Here is a 24,401-nt window from a genome sequence, read left to right on the forward strand (position 1 = left end):
CCAGAGCCAAGGTTGGGGCTCTCAGCAAAGCCCTTGCTGCGTCTCAGGGCTTTTTGAAACCTTCATGTTTTGATGACTTGGTCCGCATGCTCTCCACGTGTCTTCTCACATACACGTGTTTGATGATGAAATATGTACACACAGTCTTTTATATCTCAACTTTCCTAAATTTTTCCAACTTTGGATTTGGCTTGTTCAAAACCATTTTATAGCAAGAACTTTTGTCTATTGAGTGCAAAGTTGGGACACCAATTTTCAAAGTCTGCTGTTTTGAAGTTTGAATTGTTGCCAAGGGTTAATAATCTCGAAACTGGCCTAATTAAAACTCTTTAGACTTCACATCAACAACCCGACTATTGCAACTGAAAACCTGCATATGCTCAAGAAAATACAACCACATCTGTAAAATACAAATGCATATTATAACCTCCCCCAAGTTAACAAAGTGGTCTATCATTCAGATAACAAAGAACGTTAGCAACCAACCCAAATATGTGTTGAACTTGAAGGTAGATGCGGGGATTTTTTTTTCTGGAATTAATGTTAAAAACAAATCATTATTATAGAAGCAGGATAACTTAACTCTTGAGTGATTTACCCCAATACCTTTTGGTCCCTAACTACATCCGACAAAATTTAAAAGTCCCCAAACATTGTTAAAAAACTAACATAAAAAGATAAACAATAAAACTCAAGCAAATACTGCTCATCACATCTATGACCCCAACAATCTCCTGCCCTTCAGTCTTCACTCTTCATCACTGCTGAGCACAGTGGAGCCTGACACGTTCGACGCTAAGTCTTCAACACTGCTAAGAACAGTGGAGCCTGTCACGTTAGCCTCTAAATCTCCAGCACTGCTAGTCACATTGGACCCTGTCAAAAGATCTCGTGAAAAATCAAGTTTGAGTCTACAACCTTGATTTCCCCTTTTGGCTTCCAGGTCGACTGTAACTTTGTCCTTTTGCAAGGTGACTCATCATTGTCATCGGGGTCAGTTTCAACTTTTGGGGTTGTGAGAACAGGGCTTGAGGGAGTTTCTGTTGTGGGGCGCATAGCAGTGCAAGGCAATGAGTAACCGTGAAGCTTGGATTGGCTTGCTTCTTATTGTTTTACGCAGACATTAATTGGTAGTCCATCTCCACATTCAACAGCTCTTCAAAAGCTGCAACAACCTTGCGTTCTCCTTCTTCCTGTCGGCAAACCAACATGGGGTATGTATACAGCATGTCGTTATTGGTGCAATTTGTAAAGTAATAGGTGCAAACAATTATTACATAATGAGATGTGAGTGGTCAGTCTAGATATTTTTCTTTTGCGGAAAAGGAGTGAGGTTGTTGATTACCTTTGAATATAGGTTCATTGTCCATTACGTAAATGATATCATTGTCTAATGCCTTATTCTCGCAGTTGTATATACTGCGAGAGGTCTGCTAGATTGGCATGTCTTGCGAGAGATTTTTGATTGCTAACAGCCCGCGTATGATGAGTATCCATGGGTCTTTCCCTAGTTCCTGAACATGGAAGAAGGCTAAGCAAATTACTTGCATGAGAATCATATTAATCAAGGATATATCCAAGCAACCAAAAAAATCAAGACCGCAAAAGGAAATATATTGATATTTGGACTACTTTATAAATCTCCTCAAAACAATGTGAAGAGATGAATTAAGCAAGTATTGTACTTGTTCGAGCTACAGAAGAAAAAAAATGCTATGGGTGAATATGTGTACAACAATCGGATACCACATTACATTTATCATGAAAAATGGACAATTAGATAAAATAATCCTCGTAAGCAATCATCAATGGAAGCGGCATTTACCAAAAAAGCCGATTTGTAGATCAAAATTTCTCATAAAGCCAAACCAAACTTTTTAGTAGATACTCTTCAAAAATCAGATCAAACCCCCTAAAGTTTTCGCTGGATATCATACAAATTTTCTATGTTTTTCATTATCTAGATCAAATACTTTACAGATACTATGTCAAACAGAAATAATATGAATAAAAGGTCTTATCGGATCACCCTCATCATCAATAAAAAAACAGATCTTTATAATAAACTAAAACACCACACCGACTAACAAAACAACAGAAAGAACCCCCAGACTATATGAAATAAGCTCAGATCCATAAACCCTATAAATTTCAATCAAATCTCAACGAAAAACACAACACATAGTCTCAAACACAAAAATCAAAGAAATTGGTTTTATATAACTTTCAAAAAGTTGGATTTTTATTAAAGATTTGAACTACAGAGAAACAGAGATGTAATAGTACGAACTGCTGAGTTCATCAAGCCAGCGACCAAAACTATCAAAAGTAGTTATCCTTGTAAAATCATAAATAATAAGAGCACCAAGAATACCTCTATCATAAGCAGAAGTAACAGCTCTAAAGCAGAAGTAACAACTCTAATTAACCCTGAGTTTGTTTGTGGAGCGAAGTTATTCGGCAGGACCTGTTGCACATGTAATGAAAAAAAAATGAGAAATCATCATTCTCATTACATAGCAATGACAAACAAACCTTGTGAAAGGTACATGAACATGTTCCCGGTTGATAATATTTCTCATTCTCATTCCTGAGGTACTTGACCTATTCAATTTGAAAGGTGCTTATGAAATCTGTGCCGAGTCCGGCATCCCCCATGGTATAAGCAGGTAAAGTGTTCATAATACATTTATTTGGTAGCATTTCTCATTGTCATTCCTGAGGTTCTTGATCAATTCATTTTGGAAGGTGTCTATAAAATCCGTGCCATCCCGGAAATCCCCCATTGTAAATAGTAACAGTGTAATTTTGTTTAAATGAAACCCCAAACAAAAGAAAACCTCAAAAAGTTGCAAAAGACTCAACAAATCACCATCTACCTCAATCTAAAATAGATCCCATACTGTTGCTCTAAGCAACCCAAGAACGCAGGACTATTACCAAAAGATTCAAACACTCCACAGTTAACAGTTAAAAGAAGCACAAAAAATGAGAAATCTAAGCAAACAATTTTATCACACCATTTTGAGGTCAAACCATATAAGGTTTACATTCATACCACTGCCAAAACAACAAATATTGGAAGAGCAATCTGGTTGCTCCTCCATTGCAGTTGAGGAGCAATCGTGCAAATTGAGATCTCTAGATAACAGAGAGCAATGTCCATGCTTAAGCTCCATAATCAATCGATAAATTAACAGACGTAGTTGATACACACAACAAAGAAGGCCAAGGTGCTCAGAATATCAAGAATAAATGACAAACTCAGGCTCGAAACCCCTTTAAGAAAGAAAACAAACTGCACTTCAAGATGATTCAGGAATTGATACCTCTCGCTAGCAGTGTAAACAACCTTTCCAAGTAATTTCTAAACCCTGCAGTGCATAACCAATCACTTCATTATGTTATGTCACATATCTATAAGAAAATCCAGTTGGAATTCATAAAACCCAAACTGACACACTAAAAGAACCCAAAATTAACACAATCAAAAGAAATATGAGGGTCAGACAAACAAAAACAACATCTACACATATCACACTAACACAGATCACAAACAAACATGTTGAGGGTTAATAACTCAACTGGTGAAACACTTATAACATACATGATTAAATCACAATTGAAGGTTAAGAACAACTCATGAAATGGTGAAACCAAAGATACCGAAAAATATAGGGGGAAAGAGAAAAAGGAACTGGTGCATACCTGTAAGAGAAAGGAGAATGACAACATCACCAATAACACAATGGTAAACTCTTTTCCTGGAGATGAATGTTGAACTTGCGGAGTGGGAGCCGAAGATTACACAAAGAGATATATATATACTCAAACATTTGATAGAGCGTTTCAAAAACCAAATGGGTTGATTACCAATGAATGAAGAATAAAACGCCTTTTGAGTGGTGGTGATTTTGGTTTGTAACGGACAATAAATGGGCTGTAAATGTAAACATTAAGCATTGAGCGTTCAAAATTATGCTTGAATTACTCACAAATGTTGGATTAGGGCGTAAAAGGTGGATACATTCTTACCCACGATTTATCTTTTGCACTTTCATAGGAATATGAGTCGTCGATCGTCTTAAAACGCCCATTCATATCCGTCAGATTAACAAAAACACATTTGTTTTTGTAAGATAGATATATATATATGAAGAAATATTTCAAAAACAACTTACTGCGTCAAAGCATCTTAGTGCGCATCAACAAATGATAATCAGAAGTATCCAGACATCAAATAGCATCGGTCTAGGGTCACTACGACAGTAATAAAAATTTAGATCCTTCCTCTCCTTACTGTTCAGAAAGTGACAAAACCCTTAAAGCTTTTTAGAATCATCAGACCCATCATAATGAATATAAGAGTTAAAAAACCTACCTGATTTCGCAATAGAAGAATCCCCAAACTAATATCAATTTTTCGCCTCAAACCATCTCCTTCTTCTTTCAATTTTTTGAGTCCCAACAACTAAGATTTCAAAGAAAACAAGGTCCTAGTAAGACTGATTTTTATTTTATGTTTTAAAACGAAAAAAAACTCCAAACCCTAAGTGGAATTTACTATATCTATCTTCCCCAATCAAATGTCTAAGTTTCCAAAATTAATTTTGATACTACAGATTTTATGCTCCTAATATTCTAGAGGTAAGATATATACGCCAACACTAGAGTGGCTACTTATTAACACAAGGGAAGACTTAAATAAGTGAAGAAATAAGGAGCTACAACGACAACATCATCCTTCCACTTGAGCTTAGTGATATTTGACTTGAACTGTTTCATTACCTAACGTATCTTTCAAGTCGTGCATATTGAAAACATTACTGCGAAGCATGAATGATTATACTCTAGTTAGACATAGTATTAAGGAATACAATACGAGGCTTATTGTTTAACCGTTAAACTTTGTATATAAGACATCGACATAATCGTTTGAATGCTATTGTAATTATGTATGGGTATGAGGTGAATATTTCATCCTAGGAAACAATGTTTTACATTCGTTCAAAGGAAGTAAATTCATGAACTTGTTTTATGAATCGAAAGGAAAATCGCTAGGCTTATTGGTATAGTTATTCATTGCATATCTTTTGAATTACCAATATGTGTGATTAGTATAACCGCTCATGACTTGTTTATGTTCTTGGTAAAACTATTCACAAGGCCTGACTTTTGTATTGGTATGACTTTTATTGGTGAAACCGATCTTAAGTAATTACCTGAGATGGTATCATCGATTTAGTGTTATTGGTATGACCAACTCTAGGCAAAGGGGAACTGATCCGATCACAAGAGGGGAGTCGATCCTTGTAAGAGGTGCAACACGTTTCTAAATATTGGGTACCGATCCTATGAACATGTGCAACACGTTTTTAGACATTGGGAACCGTTCCTATGGACATGTGAAACAAATACAAGTTAGATACCATATATATGTGGGAACCGACCCTAGTACCTAGTCAACCGAAATTTTGGAAAGTTAGTGTGACTAAATCCAGTACTCACATGGAGGTAGAACCGAAGCTTGTTTTGGTAGAATCGTGAAACCCATGAGTGGTGATTGAGTGTTCTTGATCAATCACATAGTTCTTGAAAGTCAGATGAACCAATTCTAAACTTGTTTGGAAGTGTGGCAAATCGGTTTCAAGATTGTAAGTATGAAAAAGGACTTACAAAGTAAAGATGTCGACATTCTTTGAACATGTGCAGTAACGCTTATCTTTTATTGTTCAAAGATATTCCTTAATAGCTAAAGGAAAAAATCCCGGACCGAAAAAAATAAATTGAGAATCTTTTAATTAAGGTTTTTAATTTTATTTTTGGAAAATGAAAATTAGTAATGTGCATCTACTAGTTAGAGATTTTCTAAGAGATTTTCGGTCAATGTTTGAACAAAGCATTTCCAGGAATTATGAAAACCAAATTTGGAATATATTGCATATCTTGAGAATATTTTCGGTTTTGGAAATTCCTTGGTGTCCAAACTTCCTTGGTCTATAAATATCAAAGTTTTTCATTTCGAGCAAACTAATCCTCAGAGCCAGCAAAACTACCTAGTTGTGTTGTTAGTAATAGAGCCGCCTATTCGGAGAGGAAAATAACCTAATTAGTACCGTTGGTAGGAAACTAGATAATTACGGTTTATTATTAATTTTCGATTGATTTGATTGATTAACGGTTGTTGAACTTTGATTGCACCTAGTTTGTTTATGCTTGAGAATCTTCCCTTCTGATAAAAGATTCACTCAAACTAGATCGAAGTTTCGACGGGGATCTTTAGACTGTTTGTAGATCTAAAGACGTCTTGTGATAATCCATTGTTAACAGACTCCATTATGTGCGTGATTGATCACAAGAGATTCAAGTTGATTGTGTGCAGGTGTTTATTGAAGATCTAAGAAGATTTGAAGACAAAGAAGACTTTGAAGATTTCTGATTTGGGTTCATAATCTTTGATGTGCACAATACTTGTTTCAGTTAAAGAGGATCCAACTATAATCGGTTTATCCTTGTGGTAGATTGTATTGATTAGTTGAGTAGATCGGCATCAATACAATTCTTTGTGATTCAAAGTATTGATTGCAATATCTTGACAATTACTTTGGTAGTTGTTATTAGAAAGATATAAGGACCTGACAAAGGAGTTTATTGGGATAAACGGAAGAGCTTTTTGTCGAACTCACATCACTTGGTTGAAAAGAGTTGCTACCAAACAGATTTGTTGTTCCTTTACTGTTTGGAATACGAACCAAAGTAATTGTTCCAAGTACGTGACTTATTACAAGTTGGAGGCATGGAAATACAGACGGAACTAGGTGAACTATAGATTTAGTTGCTTGGTCTCAACTATATGAAGTTGGTTTGATTTTGTATAGCGGCTTAATCTTGAGAGTATTCAATTCTGGACAAGGTCCCCGGGCTTTTCTGCATTAGCGGTTTCCTCGCTAACAAAATCTTGTTGTGTCTTTTACTTTTCTATTTCCGCAATTATAATTATTTTTATTATAATTAGAAGTAAAATACACTAAAGTTAATTCCTATTTACTTGATAGTAATCCTATTGTGTTTGGTTAAGTCTGAACCATCTATCAATTAAGCATACTTCGTTGTTGTATTGTCTCGATCTCGTATCCATAGACGATCACACGAAGTGTGAACCGATTAGTTGTATTGTCTCGACTCAGTCCTGTTTATGGGTGAAAACTGTTTCTACTGGTTTTGGTAAATTTGGGTGTGTGTGGATGAGAAACGAGTCTAAAACCTAAAAAAATGCACTGTACGGAGTGCTTTTGATTTGAGAGATCAATCTATACAATTCTGGCCTAAACAAGAAATGGTCGTTCCAGACTTGCTTCGGTCACAAAGTGAAGCAGATGGTGTTCATTTTAGGGAAGGAAGCGAAGAAGGTGTTGAGATTGTGAAGGTGTTGGATGTTTATGACTTGTATCAGAACGTCGAAATGGCTTGCACAATGTAAGCTATCAGTTCTGGGTGTTTTCTGGATACTTTTTCTCTGTCTGTCCTGTTTGAAAATAGGTGAAGGACCTATTTATACAAGTCATTGAGAGCAAACCCTCGTCTCGTAGGAAGTGGAGGAAGTTGAGTGATGGAGTAGTGGGGTCGTGTAGGTGGTTACACGATCACGTCTTGGCCCACTTCCCTCATCCTCTTAACAGTCCATGCCTCCTGACACGTTCTTGTAAATGGGAGCGTTGCACGCCGCACGCTGTAAACCACCAGGCCAATACCCCAGTAAGTATCCCCATTTTGTGACATGTTTGATGTCTCGAGTGAGTGTGTCGAGTCATGGGACCCGCTGTAGGAAATAACACGTGGTACTATTCGGTTAAATAAGTAAATTATTTAAGAAATTGATATTCGTGAAATATCGTGTATGCTCGATGCATGTAATGCATTGAAAACAATCAATATGTATGAAGCATCGCTTTTTTAAAGCTTAATTGAGTAAGTCGCGGATTAAGCATCTTAAAATAGCAGCATGTTCAAACATCTTCAAGGGATCGTTCGAAGGCCGCATGGGCGGGCCATCCCTTGTCCGATCACTCCCTATGGTAGAGTGACAGACGGTGATCACCAAGGTGCCTCATTGGCTGTTTAAATCTTAGCCTAGGATGTCTGACCAAGCTGGCAAAGTTGGATGGACGAGATGATCTTCGACACATATTTGCGACCGTTGATGGATTTTTAGGGTTTTAAAGAGGTGCACAAACATCACTCTTTAGCTTGACCAAAATCAAGCATGGGGAACGCTTTTGGTGGGACCGACCGGGCATGCGTGTAGACGGCCTGCCGGTGTGCATGTCCGCACCACTTTGTCTCATGAAGGTGCGATCTAGGCCACTCAAGTCGACTGGCAAAGATGAGTGGCCGTGATCGATTTGCGATAGAAATCCTTTGCCACAAAGGGTTTGGGAACCGCATGATATGCCTCCTTTAGGCATGCGTTTCGAGGCGCTCAGCCATGGTTGGCCTAGGCCGATTGGTCACACACATAGGTGGGCCCACGGTGATCACGTTGATACTCTTGGTACCTCTTAAGTCTATATCTACACCCTCCGTTTAGGCTGGCGAAGATGGATGGACGCGATCGAACTACAACAGTTATGCAGCGCCGCAAACCCTAATTAGGGTTTTAAAACGGTCACGAACGCGTGACTTTGGATAAGCGATTTGGCAGGCTATGCTCCTCCTTTGGGGAGACTGACCGTGTGGGGCCCATGTTGGGCCGACGGTGAACATATGTGTACCTGTCCGATGGTCCTATGCGCGATCTAAGCCATCCAAATATGCCGGCAAAGTTAGATGGTTGTGATCGATCCACGACCCTTTAAGCATCACACCAACCTTACTTCGAGCAATCGTTTTCTGCTCTATGGCTAGGTCGTGAGAGAGTCGATCGGGTAGGTGAGGAGCGGGCCCGCTAATTTGCATATTAGCACTTCACCGATCAATTGCGGAATGATCCAAGCCGTCCAACTAGGCTGGCGAAGTTGGACGGTCGCGATGTTTTTTGGGACTGTCTTTGCCAGTCTATGCTCATGCGAGACACTCCAAGGAAAAACGAACCAGCTCAACCACCCTACTTCAGGGTTGGCGTTCGATGGATGTTTGGGAGTACAGCATGTGTTCGACCGGCCAGGGCAAAACGGGCCTGCCGGTGGTCAACTTGCGTGGCCGTGATCGTTTCTGAGACTGATACGGACAGTCCAGATTTCTTTTAGGGAATTGAATATGCCCGGGCTAATATAAGCACGCCGATGCGAGATTCTCTTTGTTAAAGAATGGTGTAGCCTATACGGGTATTTCGTGCATGTCTCAAAATTGGCACTTGGAGATTCATGTTACTATGCTGAGAGTGAACACTCAGTCGTCATGTCATGCTAATAATGAGAGTTCGGCGAGGAACATCACAGGAAATACTAGGCAAATCATGCATTAATTACTAATGCTAAAAATTCACAGAATATTTGGGATTGTTGCTACATGCACCATTCTGGGTGAATTTTGTGTATTTATTGAATTGCTTCAAATAAATAAATCGAAGAGGTACTCATTGATTATCAAACGCTTTACCCTTTGCAGGATGTCAACGCATTAAATTTGGTCTTACAATTTTAGCCCTGAACCAAAATCCACCATCAACAAGTCCATAGACAATCACTTTCGGATAAAGGACTTATAAGTGGAATTTCTTTAGATTGAGGTATATTTGGGTACCCTCGTCTTTTCAATTGGTATCAGAGCGAGCAAACACGAAAAGATCTAACAATCTGTGCTTGGTGCGATCCAACCTATAAGAAATTGAATCTATGTCTGATGCAGTTAACGTAGAGCAAGAAGTTGATATACTTCATAAAGGATGTTTGTTTTCAAAACTTGACGAATAGCTCAGTATTGTTAGTTCAATAGTGGAACACAACTCAGGAAATATTAACCAAGATGAGTTAATAAGAAAACAAATTGTTGTGAAAAACAAGTCAGATTCAGATGACAGTAATGAGATTAAATTTTTCATAAAGCTTGCTGAAAAATATAATATAAAGGATAATATATATATTATCCATATGCCGAAAAGATCGTCAGAGAATCTTTGATTCATGAAGATACTGAATCTAAAGAACTTGAATTTGTTCAAGCCAAAAGTGGTATGTTAGTTAAAACAAGGATATGTGATTCTAGTCTTCAGAGTCTCTTAACTAATATACAACATCGTGATTCTAATAGTCTAACCACTTACAAGAATCAAAATAGATGTGTTTTAAGGGGTAATCCTTTGACTAGTATCCGGTCAAGATCATCTGACGAAGAATATATCTTAAACAGAGAAAAAGATCAACTGGTGCATACAAAAACAGATGATTTCAGATCATGCTGCTTTGTTGTTGATCAACTATCTGAAATAGAATCCAGGAAACAATCTCATCAAATGATGTTATCATATTCCAAGGAATTCCTGCGTTGATACAAGAGTTCTAGTTATTTCACAACTCAAAAAACTTCAAGTCACGCTTATGATTCTGTTCATCGAACTAATCATTCTGTTAAATCAGATCACTCCAGCTGTGACACAGTGAAAAAAGTTTATTCTTGGAAGAATCCCAAAAGGATAGATATTCAAAAATATCATGATGGATCATGTTCCATAAATTCTGAGCTATCACTAGCTCACACCAACAACTGATGTTGGCATTCGAAATTTCCCTAGATTGCACTTCACCCTCAGTTATAGCCATGGTGGCGCTTCACTCCTCATATTCAGCTCATACTTCTGCAGCTCACTTGCACTACTATTGCCAGCACCAGTTACAGCTTCGCTTCATCGCCATTCAATCGTTCCATGTATATCAGTTCTTCTCAGTACCAACAAACAACTTCAGATCCTTGCTCTTGTGCTCAAATACGCAACACAGACAACCCCCCAACTCTTTCTCAGTCTTGTGTTCAAACTGCAGTCCATTTTCGTTCCCTGGAATATTTCATAGATGTACCACTCTTCGCCTCCGCAATTCAGCTCAACTAACAACAACATCATTAGATCCTTCCTCTACACATCACCAACTTCAGTACCACTAACAACACCTGCAATTCAGTTCATAACTGCAACATTAGCACCATCAATTCCACATGCAGTATCAATCCCAGTCATTGCTTCTTCTTAACTCAATTTCTGTTGTAACAGAATCATCATCAGCAACAATCATTTCTCTTGCCTGAACCCATTACTCCATCTACATCTTCTCTCTGAATTTCTCATTCACTTGCACTCTCAGCTGCAGCTCATTCCATAACCACACAGATGTAACTACATTTCAGTACCACCATCTGCAGTTGCAGTCTCTTCACTGGACATCCGCAACTCCACTGTCTCAACCGAACCAAAGTCTCCACCACCACCAGTGCCAGAATTTCAGTTGCAATTCATTCTGCAAGTCCATCTCAGAGCCAACTCCATAACCTGCAATTCCCTGTCCTAACATACATCTATACAACATCCATTCAAACCTCCATTCCTGCATATCACCCAACAAATTCCTGCGTCAATTAGCTGAACCACCAACTCATCTCAACACACAAGCTCATTTCAGCAACATAACATCACCACTATCTTCTATTCCTTCAACTCAGTTCCATCTCATCCTTCATACAGAAACTACAGCCATGTCTTCTCCTACATTTCACGAACCAACGTCATCTTCGTCCTCGTTCCTTTCTGTCAAATCCATCTCCATCTGCAGCTGTAAATCCATCCAAAACCCTAACTGTAGTAGTCAAAGAATCAACTCTCGACCCTGCAACAACAACCAAAAAATTGCGACATCTAAATACTTCACAATCTCAGCAAACTGTACTATGCTAGTATGATTAAGGATAAATCAATCGGAAATTGAATGGAAAATAAGTATCCTCTGCCTAAGCAGCCATTAACACTTCAATAAATCATAACTTATCCCCAAAATGGGATGTTCTTACAACTTAAATGAAAACAGAAGAAGGAAAGAATCCTAAGCTAAGGACGAATACAGTCCACATACCTGTCTCACTAACATTGGTTGGTCGACAACAACTAACAACCACTAAGAGACAGTTATTAAGGCACCCAGTAAACTGATGAGGGCGGACACTCAGACAAGTTACAAGACTGGCACATGACAAATACCCTCCCTATCAGCAAATCCTTGTCCTCAGGGATTGAATTTGGGAAGGTGGTGAGCTAGATGCTTGGTGTCTTCCCAGGTATCATCAGCTGCAGAAGCATTAGTCCATCTAATCATTAGTTGAGGTACAGAGACTCCCCCTCTGATGATAGTTCTAGAATCCAAAGCAGCAGCAGGAATGACTAAAATCTGGCCATTTATATCTAGTGATGTAAATGTTGAAGAATGAGTAATGGAGTTACCAATCTGCTTTTTGAGTTGTGAGACATGGAAAATAGGGTGAATTCTAGCAACAACTCCTATCTTCTGCAGAATAGTGAATGGGCCATAAAACTTAGCTGCTAACTTGAGGTTTCTTCTGAGAGCCACAGATGCTTGTCTGAAGGGTTGTAGCCTCAGGTAAACCTTGTCTCCCACATCAAACACCCTCTCAGTCCGCTTTTGATCAGCAAAAAATTTCATTCTTTCTTATGCCTGGTGGAGGTTGTTCTTTAAGAGAGAAAGCAGGGCATCCCTCTGTTTCATGTAAGCTGCAACCTCAGTGACTGAAGTAGTAGTAGCATATGGAAAATCCAGGTGAGGAGGAATGTAACCATATAGAGCTTGAAAGGGGCTTATCTTCAAGCATGTGTGATAATTGTTGTTATACCACCACTCTGCTAATGTAAGCCACATGTGCCATTTCTTGGGTTGGTGACTGCACATACATCTTAAGTAGTTTTCCAGACAAGCATTGACTCTCTCAGTCTGTCCATCAGTTTGTGGGTGGTAGGTAGTGCTGAGGTGCAGCTGAGTTCCTAGAGCTTTGAACAGGTCTTCCCAAAAGTGACTTGTGAAAATCTTGTCCCTGTCAGAAGTAATTGAAGCAGGAAGACCATGGATCTTGAACACATTGGCAATGAACTGTCTGGCAATAGAGGAAGTTGTTTAAGGGTTGAAAAAGCGAGGGTCTAACAACACCACCCAATATTTCGCTTAGCAATCTGTATGGACTAACTCCGAAATACTTTTCTAGAGAATCAACTAGACAGTCAGACTCAATATAGATAAAAGTATCTCAAGGATTTAATATCTCTCTCTTGATTTGATTTTTACTCAAGCTAAAAACAATAGCGAGTCTTTATCAAATACAAGGAATAACTTGGACGGTACCAAAGACCAATGTCCAAGTGTTAATCAATGAAATCAACAACCACAAGGTCGGATCTCTAATCAATTAAACTTTAACGCACAACCTGTATTATTTCAATTATAAAGATAAACAATATAATGTGGAAAATGAAGTAACACAGACACCAGAAATTTTGTTAACGAGGAAACAACAAATGCAGAAAAACCCCGGGACGTAGTCCAGATTGAATACACACTGTATTAAGCTGCTACAAACACTAGCCAACTCCAAGATAACTTCGGACTGGACTATAGTTGAACCCCAATCAGTCTCCCACTAATTCAAGGTACAGTTGTACTCCTACGCCTCTGATCCCAGCAGGATACTGCGTGCTTGATTCCCTTAGCTGATCTCACCCACAACCAAGAGTTGCTTCAACCCAAAATCGCAGACTTGATAATAAACAAATCCGTCTCACACAGAAAAGTCTATCAAAGGATAAATCTGTCTCCCACAGAAAAACCCTAGGTTTTTGTTCCGTCTTAAGATATGAAATCAAGGTGAACAGGAACCAATTGATAATCCGGTCTTATATTCCCGAAGAACAGCCTAGATTAATCAATCACCTCTCAACAGTCTTACTTGAATACACAAGAGGACGTCGAGGAATCACAAACAGTGAGACGAATATGTTTGTGAATTCTTTATCTTTCCTATCGGAGAACTCTCATGATCTCAAGCCAATCAAAGATTTTACTCGTACGACAGAAGATGCAAGATCAGATCACACAACAACGATAAAAGTAATATCGGTCTGGCTTTACAATCCCAATGAAGTCTTTAAGTCGTCAACCTAGTTTTAGAGAAGAAAACCAAAGGTTAGAGGAGAATCGACTCTAGCGAGCGCACTAGTATCACACAGACGTGTGGGAATTGGTTTTGCCCAATGCTAGATGTCTCCTATAATAGTCTTCAAATCATGGTTTTTCCTTAGTTACAAAGCAATCAATATTCACCGTTAGATGAAAACCTGATTCAGATTCAAGCTAATATTTCTCAACCGTTAGATCGAAAACTTAGCTTGTCACACACACTTGAGATATACGTTTACTGGGTTTGTGAAAACCGTGCCCAAACGTGTACGTGTATGTTGGTTCAACATAGTAACCCAAAAGGTTAACCATATGAGCATTTAATATTAACCTTATTCTTCTTCACCATAACTAGTTCAATTGACTCAAATGAACTAGTTAGAGAGTTGTTCAATTTCTATGAGATCTTATGTAACTACACAAGACACACTTGAAACAAAGATGATTCGATTCGATTGAATCGGCTCATGAAATTTACAGCCACGGTTTGCATACTGCATTCCTTAGTAATTTAAGTTTTATGTTCAGAGCACATCTTTAGATCATAACCCACTCAAGTACGCAAACAAGTTCGCGGACTTAAGATAACCGACAAAGTTTTCCAAACTCAGTAGAAAATCTCAGCAAGGAGACTTCCGCCAGTTCGCGGACTAAACACGCAAACGAGTTTTTGGAAAATCCCAGCAGAAATTCTCGGCAAGAGAACTTTCGTCAGTTCGGGGACTGAGTTCGCAAACTGAGTTCGTGGACTTGGCAAAGCCAATTCCTCCGGTTTCTCTCAATCCACAAAGTTCGCAAACTTCGGATTAAGGAATATGACTTATGCACATATGTGTTTCCACACAATGCTTATATCCATCATTGGTTATATAGACCTAAACTCTCATTCCAACCATTGAAACATTCTTAGAGGACGTTATATAGTTGTTACACTATTTCTCGTCAAAGCGATTTTCAAAGTGATTGAAACATTATGACTTTCGTCACTAGGTGAAGATAAACCCGATCAAAGAGAAACGCTTTACAACCACATGATTTCGAGATATAGATAGGCGAGATATACTTGGCTCAAAATATCAAATGTGTATGATCTAGTCTATATAGCATACGACTTTTGTCTCATAAGAAGTAGAAGATAGAAGAGATAGACTTTTGAGTGATAGATAAGTTCAAGTCTCCACATACCTTTTTGTTGATGAAGTTCCACGGTTCCTTGAGTAGATCTTCGTCGTTGTATGATGAATCGCCATGAAGTCCTTGAACTCAACTACACTTTTCCGAGACTTAGCTATGTAGACTAGAAATCAAGACTCATAGTTTTGATCACTAAAATTGAAAAACATGCTTGAGATAGCAACGCATGCGAGGTCGACCGAGAAATGCTCTAACAATCTCCCCATTTGTCAATTTTAGTGACAAAACTATTAATACATATGGAATACAAAAAAGATAAACTTTAGTGGCTCCTATTCCATAGTCTAATCTTCAACGTTCCCTGAAATCTTCGTCCTTCCAAGTACTCCAATGATCCCAAAGGTTGTAAGTTTAGCATCACCGTTGTTGAAGATCCGTAGCTATAACAATGATAGAAATCGAGATTCTCGATCATTATTATACAGTGACATAGTATTATTATGTAACATCAAAGTCCAATTGCATCACGACTTTAACAATAATACTACGGTGATTTGTATCACTCCGCCTTAGTCAATACTCCATCTCACATGGAAACCACTCCCCCTTACACAATGATCTGAAAACCATATGTATATGTAGTAGAACTACACATTAATTCTCCCCCTTTTTGTCAATAAAATTGGCAAAGGTACAAGAACGTGTTCCTAATGAAATTTCCGAGAAGAGACGTTTCATAGACTAAAAGAAAAAAATACATACCAACTTAATTTAGATGCAATCATAGATCCGAAGCTAAATGCATTCATCAAGGAGTTTTAAGATACAAGATAACCCCTATAAAATTCCACAGCCGCACACCCCGCAAGATATTACCATTAAGCACAAGTTCAAAAGAACTCTCCCCCATTTGATGTCATTCCCGAGAGAACAACAAGAGCGACCTTAATTTCGAAGGAAAATAAGGATTTTTAATTGGACACCAAAAACCATAGGAAAATGATTTTCTATATCCAAAACTCAATCAAATTAATCACAATTAAACCCATGATTAATTTAATTGGAATACGCAACTAAATCAAACCACAAAAGTGATCAATTTAATTGATTATGATCAACATAAGTAAACTTACGGAGCTACGACTAAGGTAATCATACGGAGATGGATAACTTAATCGTTCACATACTCAACATAAGGAAAACCTTACGGAATATACGACTACATTAACCAGTAGAACATAGTTAGTATAGCCGTTCATGTACTCAACACAAGAACTTGTGGAATATATGAAAACTCAACTAGACTAATTACAAGAGAACCCATAATTAATCTAATTGGAATACGAACAACCAAACTAATCACGAAAGTAATCAATTTAATTGTCAAAAGTTTTGCTCAACAAAAGAAGACTTTCGGAGCAAATAACTAAATAACCAACCAAGATGATTAATTTAGTTCATAATGCTCAACATATAGCATCTTATGGAACAACCATCAAAGCCAATAAGAATAATCGACTTAGTTGTATCGTGCTCAACATAAGACACACAATGGAGCCTTCACGGTAATATAAAAAGAATGGATCAAAGAAGATTAATACCGTAGAATACATACAATGATCTATTCTATCTTCAAATCACTTTATGCATAATGACATAATAGACTTTATCCTTGTCACACAAAAGATTTTATCCTATTTTCCATCAAGTAAATGACTGCATAGGAATAACTTTTGTATTTGTCAAAAGTCCATTCGTCCTTTCATCAATACGAAAACCAATTCATGAACGACTTTACTTTTGACAACATATGGGACCTTCAAGTTCACAGACGCAAACAATACATATCCCATAAAAATATTGCAATATCACAAAATCATAAAGATTAATACTGCAATAACATCACCCTCCAAATATTTTTAGAATTTAAAACCAATAAACCTAAAAAAAAAAACATAAGAAGATGAAAACAAAATAGCTATGTGTAGTCACAATATTCGCTATTCAAAACGCTAGTTATTCTTCCAACTAATCCAAAAAGAAGATATACTAGGCAACAATTCCTTTGAGAAATTCTTTATCATTCCTGAACTCCTTGTTATCGACAGCCATTGGGACATAAGGTTCACGGAGATAAGTGTCAATACCCACGAACTGTCTTGGCTGAAGAGATCGAATTAGGGTCCTCTGAATTTCCAAGGATTTAGACATGAAAGTCTTTGTTTCACAAATCTCACTTCTTATTTCCTTTAACTCACCAAGAACATCGGAAAACTTCTGAGAGTTAGAAGGAACATCCCTGGGTTTTCTTGTATTCCTTCTTTTTCTTTTCAGGGACTTAGAAGAAGGTGATTTCTCTCTTTCCTTGATTGATGGATTAACAATCATGTTGACATCCTTTCCATATGATGACATAGTGCTTTGAGAACAGTTATGAACAACTGGATTTATGTGATGGAATCACTTAACTCAACAAGCAGTCTTATAAAGGATGCCAAAATGGAAAAAAGGAATGTAGGTTTCGAAACCTATTGACAGGTTCGCATACGCCCAACTCTAAAACCCTATAAAGAGTAGAATTGTCGATAATAACCCTTTCTTTTATTTGATAGACAAAAATAACAAATCTAAGAAAAGAAGGAAAAACTTTTCTGAAGCCTGGATCAGCACTCAATCTTGTCTCTTTTCGATCAGGCACATGAGACAAGATTTTCCTAACAACACAATCAAGTTATGTTGCGATGAACAACGATTTGTCAATCTTTTTCCTCATGAGAGGAATCCTCTGATCTCTGTCTATCAAAATGATTTGACCATATTTTCTTTTCAAATGGTCTTATTCTATCCCTGGAAACCAACTTCTTAGACGAAGATAAGATCCTACATACCTCGGCGGTCTTCTGAGCAAGTTTCAACTTTCTTGCTAATCGATATGCTCTTCATTGAAGTTTGCTTGCGTGCCTTATTTGGTGCTTGTATTTGTAACACCTTGATATTTCATGTCCCTTCATCGAACAAAACGAGCACGTCAATCTTGGATAGTATTCAGGCATCTGAGATGTGCAAGCGGCAAGACATATTGTTGATCCTGAAACATCACTGATAGGGTTTCCAGTTACCAGATTCAGTGAATCTTCCAGCTTGATTGGGTTTCCTTCTTCTCCGAACCCATTGAGATTGATATATGTATTGCTACAAGTATCAAAATCGATGTTTTCACAAAGAAGCCCTACACTTGATTTTCTATCTTCATCAGAATCATAGGTTTCAGACATTTCATCAAGTGTTACAGCTAGACCTTTGTTCCCAGAGTATTTTCTACGATTTGGGCATTCGTTAGCAAAATGGACAAAACCCTTACACTTAAAGCACTGAGGCATGTCCTCGTCATCAGCCTCGTCAGCATACCTGTTTTTAGGAGGTACGCGACCATGAGGTTTGTCTCTTACTTCTCTTCAACAGAAGATCCCTAAACTGTCTTGTGATCAAGGAGACTGATTTGTCAAGATCTTCATCCGAAAAATCATCCTCAGACTGATCATCTTCAGAGACATGAACACTTTTACCTTTGACAAGTAATTTGGTGTTCTTCCGTGCTTTAAAGGCAGCATCCTTACCGACTTTGGATGTATGCTCGGTCAAAAGATCTTTAGCTTTCCAACCAAGGTGTTTCTGGAAAGATTATCGAGGTTATTCCCCTCAACGATGACATGCTTCTTAGACTCGTATCTAGATGGCAGCGATCTGAGAATTTTCATCACAATGTCCTTTTCAGGAATAGTCTTACCCAATGCAAAAGATGCATTAACAATTTCAGACACTTTGTGATTAAACTCATAAAATGATTCTTCATCTGCCATGCGAAGGTTTTCCCAATCGGAATTAAGGTTTTGAATCCCATCTTCCTTTTCACTGGAGTTACCTTCAAATACGATTTCTAAGATATCCCAAGCATCTTTAGACCTAGTGCAATTAGACACATGGTGTTGAAGACTTGGGGCAATGGCATGTATGATAGCATTTAACCCTTCAGAATTCTGCTTTGCAGCAAGAATCTCGGCAGCATTATATTCACCAATATTCTTGGGAACGATTACGTCTCCAGCTGCAACCACAGGCGCATCATAGCCATTGAAAACATATACCCATGATTGAAAATCACGCGACTGGATGAAGGCTTGCATAACAATTTTCTACCATAAGTAATTAGAGCCATCGAAGGCTGGTGGTACGTTAGTAGAGATAACACCTCTATCCATAGAGTCAGATCGCTACAAACACAGACTGATGAGGTCTTAGTGTGTTTGCCTGCTCTGATACCAATTGAAAAAGCGGGGGTCTAATAACACCACCCAATATTTCGCTTAGCAATCTGTATGGACTAACTCCGAAATACTTTGCTAGAGAATCAACTAGAAAATCAGACTCAATCTAGATAAAAGTATCTCAAGGAGTTAATATCTCTCTTGATTTGGTTTTTACTCAAGCTAAAAACAATAGCGAGTCTTTATCAAATACAAGGAATAACTTGGATGGTACCAAACACCAATGTCCAAGTGTAATCAATGAGATCAACAACCACAAGGTCGGATCTATAATCGATTAAACTTTAACGCACAACCCGTATTATTTCAATTATAAAGATAAACAATATAATGCGGAAAATGAAATAACACAGACACCAGAAATTTTGTTAACGAGGAAACCGCAAATGCAGAAAAACTCCGGGACCTAGTCCAGATTGAATACACACTGTATTAAGCCGCTACAGACACTAGCCTACTCCAAGCTAACTTCAGACTGGACAATAGTTGAACCCAAATCAGTCTCCCACTAATTCAAGGTACAGTTGTACTCCTACGCCTCTGATCCCAGCAGGATACTGCGCGCTTGATTCCCTTAGCTGATCTCACCCACAACCAAGAGTTGCTGCAACCCAAAATCGCAGACTTGATAATAAACAAATCCGTCTCACACAGAAAAGTCTATCAAAGGATAAATTTGTCTCCCACATAAAAACCCTAGGTTTTTTTTCCATCTTAAGATATGAAATCAAGGTGAACAGGAACCAATTGATAATCCGGTTTTATATTCCCTAAGAACAGCCTAGATTAATCAATCACCTCTCAACAGTCTTACTTGAATACACAATAGGACGTCGAGGAATCACAAAAAGTGAGACGAAGATGTTTGTGACTTCTTTATCTTGCCTATCGGAGAACTCTCACTATCTCAAGCCAATTAAAGATTGTACTCGTACGATAGAAGATGCAAGATCAGATCACACAACAACGATAAAAGTAATATCGGTCTGGCTTCACAATCCCAATGAAGTCTTTAAGTCGTTAACCTGGTTTTAGAGAAGAAAACCAAAGGTTAGAGGAGAATCGACTCTAGCGAGCGCACTATTATCACACAGACGCGTGGGGATTGGTTTTGCCCAATGCTAGATGTCTCCTATATATAGTCTTCAAATCAGGGTTTTGATTTACTTACAAAGCAATCAATATTCATCGTTATATGAAAACCTGATTTAGATTCAAGCTAATATTTCTCAACCGTTAGATCGAAAACTTAGCTTGTCACACACACTTGAGATATATGTTTACTGGGTTTGTGAAATCCGTGCCCAAACGTGTACGTGTATGTTGGTTCAACATAGTAACCCAAAAGGTTAACCATATGAGCATTTCATATTAACCTTGTTCTTCTTCACCATAACTAGTTCAATTGGCTCAAATGAACTAGTTAGAGAGTTGTTCAATTGCTATGAGATCTCATGTAACTACACAAGACACAATTGAAACAAAGATGATTCGATTCGATTGAATCGTCTCATGAACTTTATAGCCACGATTTGCATACTGCATTCCTTAGTAATTTAAGTTTCACGTTCAGAGCACATCTTTAGATCATAACCCACTCAAGTACGCAAACAAGTTCGCGGACTTAAGATAACCGACAGAGTTTTCCAAACTCGGTAGAAAATCTCGGCAAGGAGACTTCCGCCAGTTCGCGGACTGAGTTCGCGGACTAAACACGCAAACGAGTTTTTGGAAAATCCCATCAGAAATTCTCGGCAAGAGAACTTCCGTAAGTTCGCGGACGGAGTTTGCAAACTGAGTTCGCGGACTTGGCAAAGCCAATTCCTCCGGTTTCTCTCAATCCACAAAGTTCGCAAACTTCGGATTAAGGAATAGGACTTATGCACATATGTGTTTCCACACAATGCTTATATCCATCATTGGTTATATAGACCTAAACTCTCATTCCAACCATTGAAAAATTCTTAAAGGACGTTATATAGTTGTTACACTATTTCTCGTCAAAGCGATTTTCAAAGTGATTGAAACATTATGACTTTCGTCACTAGGTGAAGATAAACCCGATCAAAGCGAAACGATTTACCAACACATGATTTCGAGATATAGATAGGCGAGATATACTCGGCTCGAAATATCAAATGTGTATGATCCAGTCTATATAGGATACAACTTTTGTCTCATAGAAGTAGGAGATAGAAGAGATATACTTTTGAGTGATAGATAAGTTCAAGTCTGCACATACCTTTTTGTTGATGAAGTTTCACGGTTCCTTGAGTAGATCTTCGTCGTTGTATGATGAATCGCCATGAAGTCCTTGAGCTCAACTACACTTTTCTATCCTAGTCAGAGACTTAGCTATGTAGACTAGAAATCAAGACTCATAGTTTTGATCACTAACATTGACAAACATGCTTGAGATAACAACGCATGCGAGGTCGACCGAGAAATGCTCTAACAAGGGTTATGAATGCCAATGAAATGGCTGTACTTGGTAAGTCTGTCTATCACCACCAAAATGACAGACTTTCTTTCACTCATTTGAAGTCCTTCAATGAAGTCCATGGATATGTGCTGTCAAGGATGATCAGGAATTGGTATGGGATGAAGTAAACCAGATGGAAATTGATGCTCCACTTTGTTTCTTTGGCAGACATCACAAGTGGAAATATATAACAAAATATCCTTCTTCATTACAGGCCAGAAGAAGTAAGCTTTAGCTCTATTGTATGTTTCATGCATACCAGAATAACCCCCAACAGCAGAGGAGTGAAGAGACTCCATAATATTTCTTCTTGTGTTAGTAGACATGCCCACATATAATCTACCCTTATATCTCAATAAGCCATTAGTGTAGGAGTACTTGGTAGGTGCATCTGGTGTGTGGGAGAGTAGTGTGATGAGATGATGTACCTTGGGGTCTGCAATATAACTATCAATGATGTCTTGAGCGCATGTAGGTTGTGAAGAAGCAATGGAGTTACAGTGTGCAGAGTCATGAGGTCTTCTAGACAAATGCATCTGCAACTTTGTTGTCTGAGCCTTTCTTGTAGTGGATTGCATAATCAAAACCAAGAAGCTTCATGAACCACTTTTGTTGTAAAACAGTAGAAATCTTCTGCTCCAAGAAGTAATGTATACTCTGATGATCAGTTTTTATAATAAACCTTTGACCTTGTAAGTATTGTTTCCATCTGGTGACAGCTTGCATAATTTCCAAAAGCTCCTTCTCATAGGTAGACAAAGCTGCAGCTCTTGGTCCCAAAGGTTTGCTGTAGAATGCAATGGCTCCATTCTCCTGCATCAGCACAACTCCAATCCCTGAGTCACAAGCATCAGTTTCCAAGGTAAATTGTTTGTTGAAATCAGGCAAGGCCAGTACAAGAGTTTTTGTCATGGAAATATTGAGAGCATTGAATGTAGTAGTGGCAGCAGGTGACAAAAGGAATGCACCATTCTTCAATAACTCAGTTAATGGCCTGCTGATGATACCATAATTCTTAACAAACTTCTTATAGTACCCTGTGAGGCCCAAAAATCCTCTCAGTGCTTTAATGTTTGTGGGAATAGGCTAATCCACCATAGCTGAAATTTTAGCAGGGTCAGCCATAACCCCATTGCCTGTAATAATATGGCCCAAGTACTCTATGCTTTGTTGGCCAAATGAACATTTGGAAAAATTGGCAGATAAGTGGTTGTTTCTGAGAATATCTAATGTGGTTTGTAAGAGAAACAAGTGACTTTCTAGGGTAGGGCTATAGATCAAAATGTCATCAAAGAATACAAGGATGAACTTCCTTAGGTGGTCTTGAAAAATAGTATTCATGAGAGCTTGAAAAGTGGCAGGAGCATTGGTGAGGCCAAATGGCATGACCTGAAATTCAAAGTGCCCATGATGGGTTCTGAAAGATGTTTTATGAATATCAGATGGGTGTACTCTGATTTGGTGGTACCCAGATTTCAAATCAATCTTACTGAAGAACTTGGAACCATGTAATTCATCTAGAAGCTCATCAATGATGGGAATAGGAATTTTATCCTTGATGGTGAGGCTGTTTAATTTCCTATAGTCAACACAAAATATCCAGGAATTGTCATTTTTCTTGACAAGCAAAATTGGAGAAGCAAAGGGACTGTGGCTGGGTTGTATGATTCCAGCTTGGAGCATTTCTCTAACCAAATTCTCAACAACAATTTTCTGCAAGTAAGGACACTTATAGGGTCTGAGATTATCTGGTTCTGAATTTGGTTTGAGAGGTATTTTGTGGTTCAATGCTCTGGTAGGAGGTAGCTTTGTTGGCTTACAAAAAATAACAAGACATTGGTTGAGTAATGAAGATATTTGAGGTGGTGTGGTGGAGTTGGTGGTGGAAGTAGAAATGGAAAATAACTGACCCACTAATCCATGAGTGTAATTCTGGAAATATTTATTCACTGTTGAGCCACTCATCATGTTGAGTGAAGGTTTGTGTTGTACTCCAGTGAGAGTAATCTTTTACCCTTATACTTAAAAGTAATGTACAGTTTATACAAGTTGAAAAGTACATCTCCCAAGTTTCTCAACCAGTCAGCCCCTAAGACAATGTCACAGCCCCCCAAAGGAAGTAGCCTCAAATCACCACAAAACTTGTGCCCTTGCATTGACCAATTTAGCTGAGAGCAGATACCTGAGCTGATAGTTTTATCACCATTTTCCACAGTAACTAATAAACTAGCAGTTTGTTCAACTGGGCATCTGAGCTCTTTGGCAAGAGCACTGTCTATGAAACTATTAGTACTCCCA

General features: G+C 38.2%; 1 protein-coding gene across 9 annotated transcripts; it reads right to left on the minus strand.

Annotated features, from left to right (window-relative positions):
- Nucleotides 1-543: 543 nt before the first annotated feature.
- Nucleotides 544-4,668, minus strand: LOC113298290. Of its 9 annotated transcripts, XR_003334137.1 has the most exons (8): nucleotides 4,382-4,668; nucleotides 4,182-4,299; nucleotides 4,036-4,083; nucleotides 3,709-3,940; nucleotides 3,330-3,374; nucleotides 2,375-2,467; nucleotides 1,346-1,514; nucleotides 544-1,193 (listed from the first exon to the last, which is right to left on the minus strand). XR_003334137.1 is itself a non-coding variant. In XM_026546989.1 (5 exons), exons 1-4 carry the CDS (start codon nucleotides 4,099-4,101, stop codon nucleotides 1,399-1,401), a joined length of 459 nt encoding a protein of 152 aa, XP_026402774.1. In that variant the 5' UTR covers nucleotides 4,102-4,668; the 3' UTR covers nucleotides 544-1,193; nucleotides 1,346-1,398. The 9 variants fall into 9 exon arrangements, 1 of the variants encoding a protein (XP_026402774.1); XR_003334138.1 differs by lacking the exon at nucleotides 4,182-4,299; XR_003334134.1 differs by having other exon boundaries at nucleotides 4,036-4,299.
- Between the last annotated feature and the right edge of the window lie 19,733 nt (nucleotides 4,669-24,401).

This window comes from Papaver somniferum, chromosome 7 (assembly GCF_003573695.1).
Source record: "Papaver somniferum cultivar HN1 chromosome 7, ASM357369v1, whole genome shotgun sequence".
Taxonomy (NCBI): Eukaryota; Viridiplantae; Streptophyta; class Magnoliopsida; order Ranunculales; family Papaveraceae; genus Papaver; species Papaver somniferum.